At 30.1% G+C, this 17,669-nt stretch overlaps 2 protein-coding genes across 2 annotated transcripts; one reads left to right on the top strand and one right to left on the bottom strand.

Moving 5' to 3' along the window:
* Positions 1-954: 954 nt before the first annotated feature.
* On the top strand, positions 955-9,870 carry LOC111029360. The gene is made up of 9 exons (XM_022308328.1): positions 955-1,989; positions 2,060-2,323; positions 2,391-2,578; positions 2,659-2,909; positions 2,974-3,237; positions 6,909-7,097; positions 7,186-7,227; positions 7,298-7,574; positions 9,340-9,870. Exons 1-9 carry the CDS (start codon positions 1,712-1,714, stop codon positions 9,552-9,554), a joined length of 1,968 nt encoding a protein of 655 aa, XP_022164020.1. The 5' UTR covers positions 955-1,711; the 3' UTR covers positions 9,555-9,870.
* A 680-nt stretch (positions 9,871-10,550) lies between these two features.
* LOC111029362 (protein-L-isoaspartate O-methyltransferase domain-containing protein 2-like) lies at positions 10,551-14,360 on the bottom strand. Its single transcript, XM_022308329.1, has 6 exons — positions 13,873-14,360; positions 12,689-13,044; positions 12,460-12,594; positions 11,704-11,804; positions 11,480-11,633; positions 10,551-11,421 (listed from the first exon to the last, which is right to left on the bottom strand). The coding sequence occupies exons 2-6, from the start codon at positions 13,002-13,004 to the stop codon at positions 10,553-10,555; spliced, it is 1,575 nt and encodes a 524-aa protein (XP_022164021.1). The 5' UTR covers positions 13,005-13,044; positions 13,873-14,360; the 3' UTR covers positions 10,551-10,552.
* Between the last annotated feature and the right edge of the window lie 3,309 nt (positions 14,361-17,669).

The following is a 17,669-nucleotide window of genomic DNA, read 5'->3' on the forward strand; positions in this document are numbered from 1 at the left end:
GTTTAAGAATAGGTAATAAACTAATAAATAATAGTTCTTAATACAAATGCCATAATGATTGTACATAAAATATACAATGGTTGTTATCTTTAGCATTAGCAATTACTCATTAGCACATTTTTAGTCTAGGACGATGCTCTCAAACTCAAATTACCTACGGGCCGTATATTTTTTTTAAAAAAATTCGAGGGCCAAATTTTAAGTGTCATTTTTATACTTATACACTAAAAACTAAAGACAAAATGAAGGCAAACATACATACAAAATCCATTTATTTAAATGTGACTCAATAAATTATGAAATTACTTTTATTATAATTACTATTAGGTACCAAAAATATTTATAAAAATATAAACGAAGTAGTTGGTTTTTATTTGACTTATTATTACTACAAAATTATCATTGAAAAAATATGATGAACATTAACTTAAAAAAAAATTATAATTTAAAAATTGCTTGAATATTTGATAATTTTTATTTTTAAGCTGCACTTGAAACTTGACATCTTTTCTTTTGTACCAAGCCGTCTCCAAGCCCTAGACTCTAGGTAGTACACTAGGCTATAGACACTTAAAATACTCAGACAATTTTTTCTAACATAAAATGCTAATGTATTAATATTAATTATTAGGTATACTGAAAAGTTTAATTTTAAAATCATCATTGGACCTATAATCATTTATCGTGGACCACTATTAAATATTGATGTCATATTGTCATCATTTTTTTATTTGGAATTTTTGATGACATTTCTTAGGCTTGCTAATATGGTATTACAGTTGTGGTACAATTGCGAAATTAAAAAAAATAACCAACTCAATAGGAAACAGAGAGAAGCAGAAAATGTTTATATAGGCGTGTTGTCTTGCTATATCGACGTTATCACTGATTTATATTTTTTCTTTTATCAAATTTCTTTCAAGGAACTAGGAAGTCAACAACATAGATAATAAAAGATTCACAATCCCAAGACAAACTACAGTCAACAGCTTTAAAAAAAAATAATACCTTTTATCTTTAAATTCAGTGTTTATAATCAATGCTTTTAGTTATTAATTATTACCAAAATGATTCTTTTATAATTTAAAATGTATAATGTACATCCGTGGCGTCTCCGTACGTTTTGAGTATTATTTGTTTATATTACAATATTTTTAATATTAGGTTCTACACAGTTTTGAGTAATTTCGATCGCAGTCTTATATGCTGCAAAGCTGAAAATTGTAACTTGTAACTAACTTGCGACAGACTACGTTTTGATCGTAATCCGTGTTCGTCATTTGACAATATTCTTCAGTTCTTTCATCTTTTACGTCTTATCGCCCGACGTTTACTTGTTATTATTATTGTTGTTGTTTCCGCGTGTGAACCGTGAGTGCGCGTCGTTCGTGACCGAGGACTGCGACACTGCGTCGGCGACGACGCACAAACGGATCATCATCACACAGTATTGCAACTATCGCTCTGCGGCGCTGCTACGGGCCGCTGCTCGGGGTTAATCATAACATTGAGTGCACTCGGAACGGCACGTCTGCACAGGTACTGCTCGGTACAACACTGTAGTTACTACTAGAGGCCCGGTGCCCCAATTTTTGATCTGTGGAACGTTTCTCACGAACAATAGGGAAAACCCTTGATGTCAGCTCTTTCGATCGTCGTTACAGTTGCACTAGCCGTTTGAATGGAAATTTGAAGATCAAAATCCGGTGCGATGACGACCAACGCTTTGAAAAGACAACGTGAACCTGACGAAGACGAAATCTTCGACGTCCCTGCCAACTTGTCCACCAACTCTGCCGATACTATGACCACCAATACTGCCACTACTACTATCCTGGACTTACCCACCGAATTGATTGAGTACATTTGCTGCTGTGACTCGTTGAAATTGAATGACGTCTTCAACCTTGCCGTTTCGCATTCCAAGCTCAACAACTGTTTGTTCCACGAACGAAACTCTTGCCTTTGGAAATCTAAATTCATACAAAAGTATGCCCATACTTGTGTGTTGTACTTTTTTTTACGTACCTACTTATAAGGGATATTTTATTTGTATTAGATATGGTTTGCTGGACAATGAGGAATATGAAGTTGTTATCGACGAACAAAACACTTGGAAGGACGAGATCATGTTGCGTATTAGTCTGGATAAAGCTGTACCTGCTGAAATTATACAAATGCCATGCAAGTATATGAAGTTTAAGAATGTACCATATCATATGTATCCGTTTAGTCAATATTTGAATTCAAAAAATGAGGGCCATAGATATTATGTTCTATCAGCAATTGCAGCTTATTATAAGCAACTACAGAGTAACGAATGGTATTTATGGTTCAAAGTAAAGTAGAATAATGTCTGACTTACTAACGTTTATTTTTATCACTTTCAGTCATAATGAAAATTATGATCTATTGTACATGGCACATCAATTTCTTATTTACTCATGCCAAGTGTATTTTGGTTACAAGTTAAATAATTTTTTAAGTTTACCACCAACAGAACAAATTATTGAACGAGGATTTTACTTACTTGGACGTTGGTGGTGTCCTACGGTTAATATACCATATCGTGATATAAGTAAGTCTACACAAAAAAAACCAGTAATTAAATACATTTGTAATGAATGGTGATAATTGTTTTACTTATATTTTTTACAGACAAAAGTTTGAATAACATAGCTATTGATGTGTGTAATCGCATTCGTTCAACAAACCCAGTCCATCCTCTGTTTGAGCATGAAAACTGTTTAAAACAAGTGGTTGAACGTGGCAAATTCAATCTCGATCATGATTTATTTGATGAAACCAGCACAATGTCTATACTTGACAACATAAGACAAATCATATTTTCAGAAGATCAATTGGTTTGTTATTGTAACCATGACTTAAACTGCTTTTTGTTGCAGCAGGTATAATTTTATCTTATTGATTTTGTTATTCATAGTTAATAATGATGCAATGAATTTAACCTAGGTTATTGATCGGAGAAAAGGTTCTGTGTTTTTGCTATGTGTGATATTTGAATCAGTTGCTAGACGATTAGGCGTAAAGGTTCGTTTAACTGCTACATCTGTTCACAATTTTGTATCTTGGTCATCTTCGTGGCCGGGAAACAAACGTAAGAACCCTACATGCTACCTGATAGATATTGCTGGAGCTGGTGTCATGCGGAAGGCTACTGTTTGTCCAGTCACAAGAAAATTGCCCGAACATTATAATGGAAATTCTATACTAGACGTAAGTACACCTAATTTATAAAAATAGATTACAACTTGAAAACTTTATGCTCATGCTTGCACCTAACTCATAAGTCATAATTACAAAAATTATATCTTTTCATTTAGTTAAATGCCTTTATTATCAATATTATGTAAATATTCATTGTATAAACAAATTGCTTTAGTACAATTTGAATTTTTACACCTCGTAGGTATTGCTTTATAACAAAAAATACATCTTTTCTGTTATTATTGTTATGCATAGAATAGTGAATAATTTATTTACATATAGATAGATATAATAATTTTTTTTTTTATTAAATAGAAAATGTGTAATCGTAGCATAGTATGTACAATATAAGCAAATAGGATAAATGATATTTACATGAAGCTATATTTATGAGAAGGAAAGCTGTCCAGTGACAGAGCCCTCCTTATAATTCTAAGATATTAATTAGACATTTTAAGTTGTTTGTATATTGCTTATGTTTTTTAATACTCAAACTCCCGAATGAACAATATTTTAAGATATTAACTAATTCATTTACCCTATAGAAAATTGTCATCATTGATCTATACTCTATTCAAGTTAAGAATTGTACTCAGCTGCTGACTTGTGGGCAGGGACTGACAAACATGTGTTGCTTGACTACTGACCAACGAATACTGATTACTGTAGAGTATGGTTTTTAACTTAAATTGAGTATAGAAACTATTTGTTGACAATCATAGTTTTGAAAATTATGGTAGTCTTTACCTTTAAGTAAATATGATTTAGAACTCTCAGACAATGAAACTGTTCAGAATTCGAGAAATTTTGAATTTTGACAAGTTTGAAGGCTTTTATCAAGATCATGCTTGAAATATTTAAAATAAATATAAAAAGTTATTGAAAATAAAATATTTAAAATTTCAGAAAAAAATTCAAGTTGGACCCATTTCTGATTTTTTGTATCTATTTCTGGTGTGATTCTATTAAAATGTGTTGCAACAATTAATTTTCCAATTGAAGTTCCACTATTTTCTGCACTACTACTTATAACTATCAAAAATGTAATGGTTTTAACCAATATAAAGAACTGAGTTTATCAAATGAATGTATACAAAATATATTACTGTGAACTTCCATTACCATTATCGGTAGTGCCTTATCAGAGTTGTCCCTAAGAACGGTAAGCAGAGCCTTCCCCTTGAACAAGCACATGCGCTTTTTGACAAGCCTATGCTAAATGAATATACACAAATTAATTTTTAGATAACTATTTACTTATGTTCATTTAATATTCACAAAATTATTACCATTGAATTATTTGGTGCTCAAATATTATTTTTACATGGACATTAATTGTTATTATTAACAATTGAGTTAACAATAGTCCCATTACTATAGTGTTTCTGGCAAGCTAATCACTTGCCCCACTCCAAGACACTGTGAACAAACAATATAATAATAACATAATGAATTTAGAATAACAGATACAAATTAAAATCATGTCAATATTATTTTATAACAATGAAGTGGTAATACTATTTTATTAAATAATTAAGTTGACTGTTTTTTCACAGTCAGTCTAATGGGGTTACATCATAGACATCTTTAGTAATAATTATTGGAGGAAAATATCATTTCATTTCTAATTCATTGTGTGCTGCAACACATGTATTATTTTTTTAATTAGAGATTTTTCTGTATGTGATTTATTGTAATTTCTAATTTCTAATTAGTCATTAAAATATTTATAATATATTAGATTATAGGTACACTTACAATTATACACAATAATATATTAATAATATATACCTATTAACTTGATGAATTTTGGCTGATTTTACAAAACTTCATTTAAGTGTTTTCATCTATAGATTTATTGTTAGTACATTATTTGAAGGATAAAAATGCATAAATCTTTTACTCTCACTATTTGAAAAATAACATTTACTATTTTTGCTTCTACAACAATTTACTCAAATTTACCTAGTTATGAGTTTTTTTTAACTGAGATTATATTTAGATTCCTTTTATGCAGTGCGTGCATAAGTTCTGAGTTCAGCCAATGTTGTTTTGGATATACAAGAATTTATAATACAAATGTAGGCATTGTGTGTAAAAGATCCTACATCACTTAGGTAGTTCAAATACAGGGTGCGGCGCAGCCAACTGACGATTTTTGAAGGGCTGTAAATAACAAACAGTTAAACTTAGATGAAAACGGTTTGTTTTATTTAAATCAGTAAGAACTCCATTTTTGAAATTATGTTTTGTAAATAATATCTTTAAGATGACGACCATCAGCATCAATACACTGTTCTATACATTCTCTGAAGTTTGCATATGATTTTTGGCATATTTTGATGGGTATGGCCACGATTAACTGTGAGGTTTTTTTCGTTTAGGTCTTCAATAGTATAGGGACGATGTCTGAAAACCTTATCCTTAAGGTATCCTCAGAAGAAAAAGTCACACATGCTTAAATCGGGAGAACGTGCTGGCCAGCCTAGGTCACCCATCAAAGAGACTAATCGGCCAGGAAACATTTGTCGCAAAACAGCAAGTGACCCTCGATAGACTCCCGCCCAAACCATGATTACGACTAAATACGGCATAACTGTGGAATTCAAAATAGACCACTGATAAAGGCCTGCACTTATCTTATCTCAGACTAATGACTCCATTAAACTCGTCAGTCGGCTGCGCTGCACCCTGTAGTAAATTAGGTATTTAGAAATAAGAATAGGTTAAATTTGATATCCCATAAGAGTTTTAAACTTATAAATTTTAGTTCCACAAGTATTGTGTGAAGAAAATAACTTTTTTTCTGAACATAACAAAATATTTTTAAACTTATAATACCATATTAATATTAATATTTATATAAATATAATTATTATAATTTTAAAAATCTTTAGAACTGTCGATCAAAATTTATCTTAACTTTTTTTTTTTCGTTTAACCAATAGCAAAGGAGGCTCTGTATGAACAATACTACTCCTCTGTTGCCATCGTTTATAACTGTTTGCATACACTAATACAGATACATACTATTGTCTATTATAAATACAATTATGCAATTATGATTGCTTCAACTTACAATAAAAAAATAAAATTGAATCTCGGTCCACTATCACATGCATCTATGTATGTGTGTCAGTCAATCGGAGCAGCTGCCACTAAATTGACTCTTCCTTCAGCCTCATCTATTCTTTCATTCTGCTCCTTACAGCAGAATATGTTCTTAACCATGCCGTAAAAATACTGAGTGGCTTGTTGGGAGGCAGCCTGTAGTCCATCATTCTCGGTGGGCCCACACAACAAATCCTGAATGTCGCTAGGGGTGATACTTCGGTAACCAACAAATGCTTTCACTGGCAACCGAATCAAATTTATTTTAACTAGCATAGTATATTTTACACATTTCTAAAAATCTATTTATTTTGCCTTGAATTTGATTTTGTTTTAAGCCAAAATATACACATGATTTAAAATTAAATCATTCAATTGTGAGTGAATTGAATGATTTTAGTCGTATACATAAAACAACAGTTTCTATCTGTCCATCTAACTCATACCTACTGGACTACCAAATATTATGTAATTTATAATTATATAAGCAATATGTTTAAATTAAACTAATAATATATTTCAAAAAGAAAAATGTAATTTACTGTAGGATCTATGTATATATTTTTTAGTTGTTTTGGACATTTAGTAAAACTGTGGAACAGCTCACTATTGAAAATATGGCTACATATAAATATGTGTTGGATTTCCAAAAACTTTTAAAACCTGATGATTCTGAGGTTGAATTTAAATGTCAGAAATTCCATCAATATTATGACTATTGTCGATGTCCCTTACTCAGAAATCCATCCAATCCCTACGTGAGTATTCTACTTTTCTGCAATACCTTACATTTAAATTTTTTATAACTATCAGATATATTTATAGTTTTTATTTAACTGTTTCCAGGCTCCAAACCATGTAGATGAGAAGAACATTATGTACACAGATGTAAGTGATACAACTTATTGTATATATTGATTACTGAAATATTTAACATGTAACTTCTTTTAACGATCAGTGGGAAGAAATTTTCCCCCTAGTACCTAAAAAACGTGGTGAGATTCATGATCCAAAATATTCAATTGGCATGATGATTGACACTATTACAATGGGTAATGGCTCTTGTTCAAGTATAGTGACTAAACGTGGTGTTGTTGTGGGCTGGACAAGGGTGCCCAGTAACAACCCATTGCCAAATCCAACTATTTACCATGTGCTGATCAGACCTGATCATTATTTCAGTACAGCCAAATATCAAAACCCTGTTATCAAAGCTATATGGGAAGGCAGATATGGTATGTCGGAATTGTTTTTGACTATTGGCTGAAAATGTTTTTTTTTCAAAGAAATGTTATTCTTGCATTTAAATGCCTTTTCTTATGGTTATTCTATTTGAATCAATTACTTTTGCATGACAATATTTTTCAAAAGTATTTATACATCATATAAGACAAAGTGTGTTAAGTTCTCACTAAAAATATATGGCTTTTCTAAAATAATAAACCAAACTTAATGAATAATTTCATTATTTCAAAATTGAACATTAATCATAATGACTTTTTCATGTATCATTTAAATTAATTGATTCTTAATTTAATTTATTTCATCAGTTAGATAACTCAGATTACAACCTAGAGAAGTCCAAAACCAAAAGAAGAGGGAACACCAAGGGCGCTAATGTATAAATGTGGCCCCAATCAATAATAGAAAATAAAATATATTTTTAAAATTTTAAATAATATAATATTATTATAGGTTTTTCTAAAAATCTAGGTTTCAAATTAAATTTCTAAATAATTTTAAAATGAGTTAACATAAGTCTGTTGGCGTTAAATCGTGTCATTGCATATCATTCATTGACCAGTTAGTTATAATCTGGGATATAATCGCTATCTTCTCTCTATAAAAATGCTGCTCTACATTTCAAATTATACTGTAGCAAAATGTAGCTCGGTATTTAGCTTTTAACACTTTCATGTGAAAATAAGCTATTTCTCACAAACAAGGCGATGCAAAATATGTATGCAACTATCTACTATATAATATATCGTAATAAGTTCTAACAATTATTGGGAGGGATCGACTTTGAAATTGTCCGAGATCGATTGCTTAGCTGTTTCTGATATATACTACATAATACAGTGTCCCAAAACCCATGTTGTTCCATAGTTTTGCAGTGTGTTTGCATTTGAAATATGTTTTCTTAAAAAATTTAATGATTTTGAGTTTATGAGTATAGATTTGGTAATCTTGAAAACCACAAGAGCCATTAAAACCATATTCCCATATTAGATTTAGTTGGTGATCTCATTAGTTTTTTATGTCATTAAAAGGTTTATTTGCTAGATAATAAATTGGTAGGACAGAAAGGAATGTGCAAGAGGTTCTTTTAACTTTTAACATATTGGTACGCAATGAGACTTTAAAACTTAAGGAAGAGAAATTGAGTCACACAGATGTGGGTGGAAAGTAAAGAAATATTACTGGAGTAACAACAGTTTCTCCAAGAGGGTAAATTAGTGTTGTTGTAAACTGATGCAGGATAATGGGTAGAACACAGAAATTTAAATTTCGCCCATAAACATTATCAGGTTCATAATTTAACATTAACTAGTTGAACTATACTTCTAATGAAAATTAATACTATTCACAATCCATAAAAAAAAACTTTTAATTCATTGTAAATTATTATTGCCATGTGTGGCCATTTGTTAATAGCCATGGTAAAGTATGAGTGCATTAATACAATCTGAAAAATAATGTTAACATTATTTATAAATATAATTATGTGTTTGGCTGCTGATAGTTATGACTTATGATATTTTAATGCTACACAATACATATTTTGAATGAATCGATTAATCAACTTACTTTAAATATTATTGCTAGAACCAAATGAAATTCTTATAATTATTATTTATTTCACAACCTTTTATGCTTTTGTTTAACAAATAATTATATCTTTTGTATTAACTTGATGCTATGTTGCTATTAATTATGTATAAACTACACATTTGTATTAAGTATAGTTTCTGATCCATCATAAACATTTTGTTACAGAAAAATTGCAGCGACAACTGAAACCCTACGATTACAGTTTTAAGAATATTGGCAAGTTTTTCACACATTACAGTCATGAATTGTGCGCTTTTGTTCCGATTAATGACTTAGCGCAACTTTATCCCGATGATCTATCTTACACTATCAGTAAATCAATGAACATTGACTGCAAGGTCAAACAGTTCACAGGTCCACATGTTGTTCCTAAGTATTAATGTTTTTATTTTTTTTTTTATTTTTACAAATGCTGATATATATTTTTTTTTGTTTTCCTCTCATTATTCAAACGGTACCTAAATTATACTGTTAAAATATAGCTACTAGTCTAAATGAAAACCTTTGATGTTGGATAAATATTATAGGACACGTATAAAGCACTGCAACCTTATTTGTCAGGCACATACTGTTTATTCTCTACTACCTATGTTGCTTTACTGTGTTAACTTAACGCATGAAAATAACAAAATCCTACCCAGTCCTAAATACTTATAATTTAAAAGTAATAAACGTTTATTTTAGTCTTATTGAGAATCGTGACTAATTTATTTCATAATTAACTAATTATTATTATGAATTTCCACATAAAGGTTTCATAAAAAATCCTGAAAGTCATTATGAAATCTTTCTTTTATTAATATTTACATATTATATTTTAAATATTTAGTACACTTTAATGATTATAATCTATAATAATCCTTGTGACATTTACACGTCTGACAATATTATTAAATGTATATTATTGTAAATGAAATGGATCAAACAGAATAATATAATAATATCATATCCTGGCTTTTATAAAGGTAAATAAAATTACATAAATATTTAAACAAAATCTTCAGAAAAAAATTGTATCTTAAAAAAATCTCAAAAAAATCTTAACACAACACAATTTGATATAATACATATTTATATATGTGTAATTTATATTTTATTTTCCTGCATCTATGAGTCTGGAGGGGAAAATTGTATTCTTCGGAAATTATTGTTGCCCACTGTTTAAACATTGAATACTTTAAAAAATTGAATATGCTTAAGACATAGTAATTAATAGTTAATAATATACAAATCATATAAAGTTCTTAGAATTAACAACTGAACTAGAAAAAACGTATAGTTGAGATATATATATTATATACAAAAAAAAATATTAAGAACTAAATAATCGAATGATGATATAACAAAAAAAATATTTCATAAAAAGTCGAATATAAAATTAATCTTCTTTGTTATAGTTGAGAAACTGTTTGAGCATAGCTGGTATTGGTAACTTATCAATTTTACCCTTTAGAAATTTACTCAACTCATTTTCTTTGCGTTCGTTCAGAAAGCGATATAATACCAATTCTCTAGCGATGTCACTCTCAGTATCACTGTCATGGATATTATCACCGTTAAACAAAGAATTATAGATTCCACCGAAATCATCATGCCTCAAGCCATTGGGAGCATTATTTCTCATAGATGCCAACCACTCAGGATCAATGAGATTGCGACCATCATCAGAATCATCAGAATCGGATGAATCACTAGACAAAGTATCCCATAAACTACTACCGCTATTGGTAGATTGGCTATTTAAAAAACTTTTGGCTGTAGAAGATGATGTGTTCATTCTCATTCTTTTTGTGTTTTCTGGTTTTCCGGGTGATGTTTTATTTTGTTCAGAACATCCAGCTTCTGATGATTTTCTTTTAGCATCTGATTCAGTTTTCTTAGGTAAACTTTTATCACGTTGTTCACTTGTATTTTTTTCTTCATCATCATCTCTGTCGTTGCCATTGTTATCTTCATCAACAGCCTCATTCTCTGATGTAGAACCCAGATCTGATATTGCCTCATCCAAACCAGCAAACGTATCTACAATGTTCCGTAAACTAACCATTCCCCCTTCAGTTGCACCATATTGTATGCGGACAAATTGACTTAACGGATCAGAATTAAAAAATTTATCATCATAACTTTTACTTGGTTTACATTTAGTGCGTATTTTCAAGCCAGGATGAGTTTTATTCAAGGAATCTCGGAAGAATGAACGAATGTTTGATCTGCATAGCTCTTGTAAACTCGCTGGTTCAACAGAAGCTGAAAAACAACAAAAATATAATATTTATTTTCAATTTACAATAATATATTAACTTACGAAACTTTGTAACTTTCATAACACTACATTTATCTGGCACAACAAGATCTGTAAATGATACTTCCAAAACTTCAATTGTTTTCCATGAGTATTCACTTTTTCTTATTACTTTCACGAGGAACCCTTCCAATGGCATAACTAATACACCACCAACCTGAATACAGATGAGAAAAGTTTAATTAATTCAATTATTATTAAAAATTTACAATTGAATAAAACAGTACTTTAATAAGAGCCTTCATAAATGAAGTTTCTGCCGGCGGTACTCCAGCTCCACAATAGACTTTATCATAATAACCCACTGTCAACAGTTCACATGCATTTCCTATACATACGACATTAAAAAATATTTATATTAATTTTAAACTTCTAGGGCATGTCAACATTGATTATAAGTTAATAATGATGATACTTGTATATTATTATAATAATTAATATGTAACAAAGGTTATGTTTTTGGCAAAAATTAATTTAACCTACTGTATAAGGAATACGAAATAAATTACTATACTCTGTGCCACGAGAGAAAACAATCTGGCGGCACATTAAATAAATCAATATTTACAAATCTATCTCTTCAAGAAAGCTAGGACTATTCCCTTTATGCCAAAATACATTGGACAAAATCATATTCTGGGATACAAATACTGGTCATATGACGTGGACAATTTGGGCTTGAGACATCAAAGCTAGTTGCGTTGTTTTGGTGCACAGGGTAGAGGAATACAATATCAATAAACATATTATATAATAAAATATTTTTAGAAATATTGACCGACAGATACAATAAATTATCATTGATTCACACATTCATCAGTGTCCTGTTAAACAACAAAGAAGACTCAATAACTACTGCACAGAAAAGCAACTTCCTTCGTTTTTTAAATTTATTTTATAACATGGATTTTGTAAAGCAAATGTTAAATATTATTACTAGACACTTTGAATTATTTATTTATCATGAATAAGATATATTGTACCTTCGATGAATAATGGTTCACAAAATTCAAAATAATCAATTGCTGCAGACTTAAGTCTAAATTCCTCCAACTTCTGATATGCAATATTTATAGAAGGAGCACGAACTTCAATACCATGATTAACACCATTAACACCTATAAAAATAAGAAAAAATATGTTGACGATCAATCTAAGCTTTATAAATTGGTTAGGGGTAGTACAATAAATAAGTAATAAGATAAAACTTACCCAATAGAAGACCAGCTATAGTACTGAAATACCCTATTCCAGAACCAATGTTTAAAAACTTTTCACCCTTGTGGAGATCCAAACATTCTAAAACAGTAGCATAAACACTTGGGGCAGACAAATGAATATCTCCCGATTGCCAAGCTGAGTCTCTATAGACGTTTAGTTTATTATCATCGGTATGATATAATCCTCGATCTACACATCTGAACACTTTTTCCACAATAGTTGAGTGTATATATTCTCTCTTAATTAATGTATTAACAAGCTCATCATTGCATTTGTCATTGCGATTTGAACTTACAAATTGACCCATCTTTATCGATTGTTAAGAAAACAATATATATTGTAATCAACTGTAAACCAAAACACAAATTTAAGTTAACACTAAGTAGTGAAATGACAAAATTAACTAATAACAAAAAGGCACAAAATAAAGCAATTTGTTAATTTAGCAAGATATTACAAGTCAAAAAAAAAAATAAATTTAAAAGCATAATAATAAATTATAACATGGGTAGAATAATTACACATTTATTGAACAGAGCATGTTATGTGGGTGCATTGAAATTTGTAATTTTTCTGACATACCTATACCTATACCTAACCTACATATTGCAATCTGAAAATATATAAGAACCCCTCGTTTGCCTTTTTTTCGTAGTAAGTACGCCGAAAAAAAAACGGTCTCCATTGAGAACCCATCATTATTAGGAGGTACTGTTGATGGACAGTTTTCCCCCCTCAAGTCATTCAAGTCATGTATTATACTACCTTATTATCAAATTTACTTATTGTACTACTTGTTGTGTAGATTGTAAACATTGCATTAAAAAAAAAAAAAGTACGCCGATTTCAGAAAATCGTCGACAACGGGTACACAATGTAGGATCATGTTCATTATGAGATCAGACTACAGCATAAATTAACCTTTGTAAATAAATATAAAACACCTACCTACCTACACATACTTACAATATCCACACAAGTACCTATCGCTCGTAGTTTAGGTTGTCGCATGCCAACAATCATCGACGACATCTTGAAATCTCACAAGACGCGTAAACGAAATGATAAAAATTACGCAACAACACAAAACGCCGGGACAGGACGAAGTAGCTTTATTTTCCTCTTAATACTAATCACAATGTCATATTAAAACTATTATAAGTTAGATATACTACCTTTTGTATTTATACCGTGGAGTCGAGTCTGTACGACGGTCGACGGTGAAGCGCTATCGTTGGCGTCAATATTAACTGCTGTTGTTATTGTAGTTTTTATATGCAACAAGAATTGATGTATTTCAACGACATTAATGATGAAGGTAACTGGTAAGATTGTTTTCACATAATAATCGTAACGGAATACTACGGAATGTTACCAATTCACGATCGACGGACGCATTTAACGTAGGCAAGACAACAATAAAAAGTATTATGCACGCATCTACAAAACTATACACGGCAATACAGACGTATGTCAGTGTGAGACAAGATCGGGAGACGTTTTGGTCTCAGTCCGCGCACCAGTGCAACACATGCAGCTGATCGATGACATGTCGTCAAAACGGTCGAGTGGTCTACTGTCTACAGGCAATGCCTAAATACCCAATACACATTACACAGAATAATTTTATTGTCCTATGCCCAAACAGTAAACACTAAACACATCCCCACACAGGTTGGTCACCGAAAATACCGCTGCTGTGAGATGCAGGCATGCAGCAAATTGATGAGAAATTAATGTACAGGAAATCTTCTATACCGGCATGTTCGCCAGTCTGAACATTGGCTGCGTCGTGGGGTGAAGGTAGATAAACCTCCGATAAACAACCGTAGGTGGTACACCTGCATTTGGACGCCTAATTTTAGGAAGCTTATTATTCAATTCGCGTTATTTTGTTTAATTACTTACAATCACGATACAATCACGATTATAAAAACTTAAAAATCGTGTTCACAATATTATTGTTAACAATTCCTTGAAAACAATCTAATCAGATGCGCTCTGGTGGTTTAAATTCCAATCAACCAATTTTTTTTTTTTTTAATTTTATGGCTTTTATCGAAGTTTAAAATATGTTGTTTAAACGTTCTTTTATAATTAGGTACTTACTTTAAATTATCAAACGTGAGTATGTATTGGAATTACTATTACTTATTATTAAAGTCTGACACAGTTAGAAACTATTAATTAATTTAATATTAATATCATTGGGTGTAAAAAAACGCAAAAATTGGTAACTTCCAAAGGCAATAACTTCGAAACTAAGTCCGACCAACAAATTGTGATTGCACCATTGTATTTAAATAGTTAATACAAGTTTAAAAAAAAATCGAAAAATTTGCATTGGGTGCCAAAGTTCATTTATTCCTATATTATGCTTTCTATTATAAAAATGACCTAACGTATGTTTTTTTAATTTTTAAAGGTAAATATGAATGCAAGTAAATAATACCTTGCTAAATACCAAAATATAGAGTATTTGATTAACCATAAGTCTCAACTAATAAAACCTATTATTCTACTATAAATGTGTAATAGATTTGTTTTAATTGTAATGATAAAATCATATGAAACAACCTTATGAAACTGCTGCTTTCTTCTTTAAGAACATCAACATTTATTTATTTTTTAAAAGAACTCGTTATAGCTATATTATAGTTGGAATTTAAGTTTTGCTCACTGACACTTAATATCGAAAGAAAACAATGTTTCAAATTAAATTAGGTTGCCAATTGAAAAAAATAAGTACAAAAATCATAGTAAGGTAGATACCAAACATTTTATAAAAACATGTTACTAAATATGTTTATGCCTATTTAAAAATAATAACACTATTGTTGACTGTTGTATCATGCTTTCAGTATTTCGATAATGCTCCAGAGTCCAAAATAGGGCCCCAGTTTGACATGTAGGAACATAGATATATGTGTATTTAATGATCTCCAATTTTAAGCTACATATTTTTTAAAAGCTTCTCAAGGCGTATTAATAATGTGGTATGTTTGTACAGTTAAAGCATTACTTTATTAGAATAATTAAATTGATGTACTTACAGGTTTGATTTTAACCAACAATTATAATAAAGTAGTATAAAATAGTCCCCAAAGATCTATTGAAATCTATATTTAACCGGAAAATCATAATTTGTCTTTTACAAGTATGATTCTTATGATCATTGAATTATCTGGATTGCTTAGCTATGTATGCCAAAGACATAACTCTTAGTAATTATAATTTGTAGATCCTTGTAGGTAACACTTATTCAACTAATTATGGACAATATTTTGATTTACTTGGAGACAGCTGAAGTGCATTTAATTTGTAATATATACGTATGTAAATAACACACTATAAAAGTTACTTTAATACTCTGAATTATTATTAAATAAATAACAATATGTTTTAACAAAAAAAAAAAAAAATACTAATTTAAATAAATGTATAGAAAAAATAATAGTCACAGCCATTGAACTACTCTAGGTAGATAAAGATAAGGTCACCATTTTTGGTTAAATAAATTAATATTTTAGTTTTCTTATTTTGAATTCTGACTTGAGCGAAGAAATGAAATATGAATGTATTATTTATACCACAGAATAATTATAATGGTTTTACCATTGATTCCAGAGAAGTCTATTCTATGATCAACAGTTTTACATTAATATTGTCATTTACAAATATTTTTTTTTCTGTGAACACTAATTTCTTTAAGTGAAAGAAAAAGCTACAAAAACCCATTTAAAAAAAATGAAGTAATGCAATCCAAGTCTGAACATTGTTTATCAAAAAATTGTTTCTTCAAAATGTAAATGCATGGGTTTTAACCTTAAAAAATTAACAAATACAACATTACACTACTACACTAATATAGTAGTTATTACAACATGTACTAATACTTATAGGTAATCCATCTCCATCATCTCTGGGTATATACTTATTTTACTTAGGTATGATAAATGATTAAGTAATTTACTATTTACTATTTTAATAACATATGTATAATAACATGTGGTAACAGTAGTATAACTCTAAAAGTATGTATAACATTGTTTTTGCCATAGTGCCATCTCAATCCCAAGAACCAACAGTGAATGTCGATCGCCAATAGATAAACCAACTTGAAAGTTGAAATGAATTAATTATAAACTGATATTCTTATGTTCCAGCTAAAACTCTAAAAGATAACTTAAGTAACATCTTTTCAATTTAATTTTAATTATAAAAATGTAATAAACGTCTTTAAAACTTAAAACTAGGTATTCGCCTAAAGAAAAAGTAATTTTTTATGGTGACATAATGTTTACATATCAATGCTTCATAATATTCATCCTGTTGGGTTTGACCTTTGATACAATTTTTACCTTTTTTCCCCATTCAATATCCATAGTTGTATTGTTTTTGTTTGATACTGCGAATGTAAAATACGAACTAAAATTATGTTCGGCTGTTGTAGTTGTTGACTGTACAAGTAACTCTGGTACAGGGATGGATTCCAGAGTCATGGATGGAGGAAAAGGGGCACAATTTTCAGAAAACTTTCTGTATTACAATATGTTTTTTTTCTTAATTTTGTTTTTAACATAATTATAATATAGTGCTTGGTAGGGGGCCTCCTCCTGGAGCCGCCCCTACACTGGTTACTGGGTACTGCCGAAGCTCAATTGCTATACTGGTATATAATATTATACTCGGTGTCGTGTTACATAGGGTGAATGGTCCGAGTGTTGCTCAAGAAATGCATTAAAAATGGATGGGTAGGTATGGATAGAAAGAAAATAAGATATTTTATTGGTTAGTATCAGGTATAACAATACTATGAGTTGTACACGCCACTAATTATAATAAAATATGCATACTATTAGTTCTTTTGTGTCTGTCTTCACTCTTTGGGGCAGTAACTATGCTTTGATTTTCTACTTAATAAACTTTTCTGGTAAGGAAAAATGTATTTATTTTAGTAAAAGTTTCTAGT

The sequence above is a fragment of the Myzus persicae genome, unplaced genomic scaffold, assembly GCF_001856785.1.
Source record: "Myzus persicae strain clone G006 unplaced genomic scaffold, MPER_G0061.0, whole genome shotgun sequence".
NCBI lineage: Eukaryota > Metazoa > Arthropoda > Insecta > Hemiptera > Aphididae > Myzus > Myzus persicae.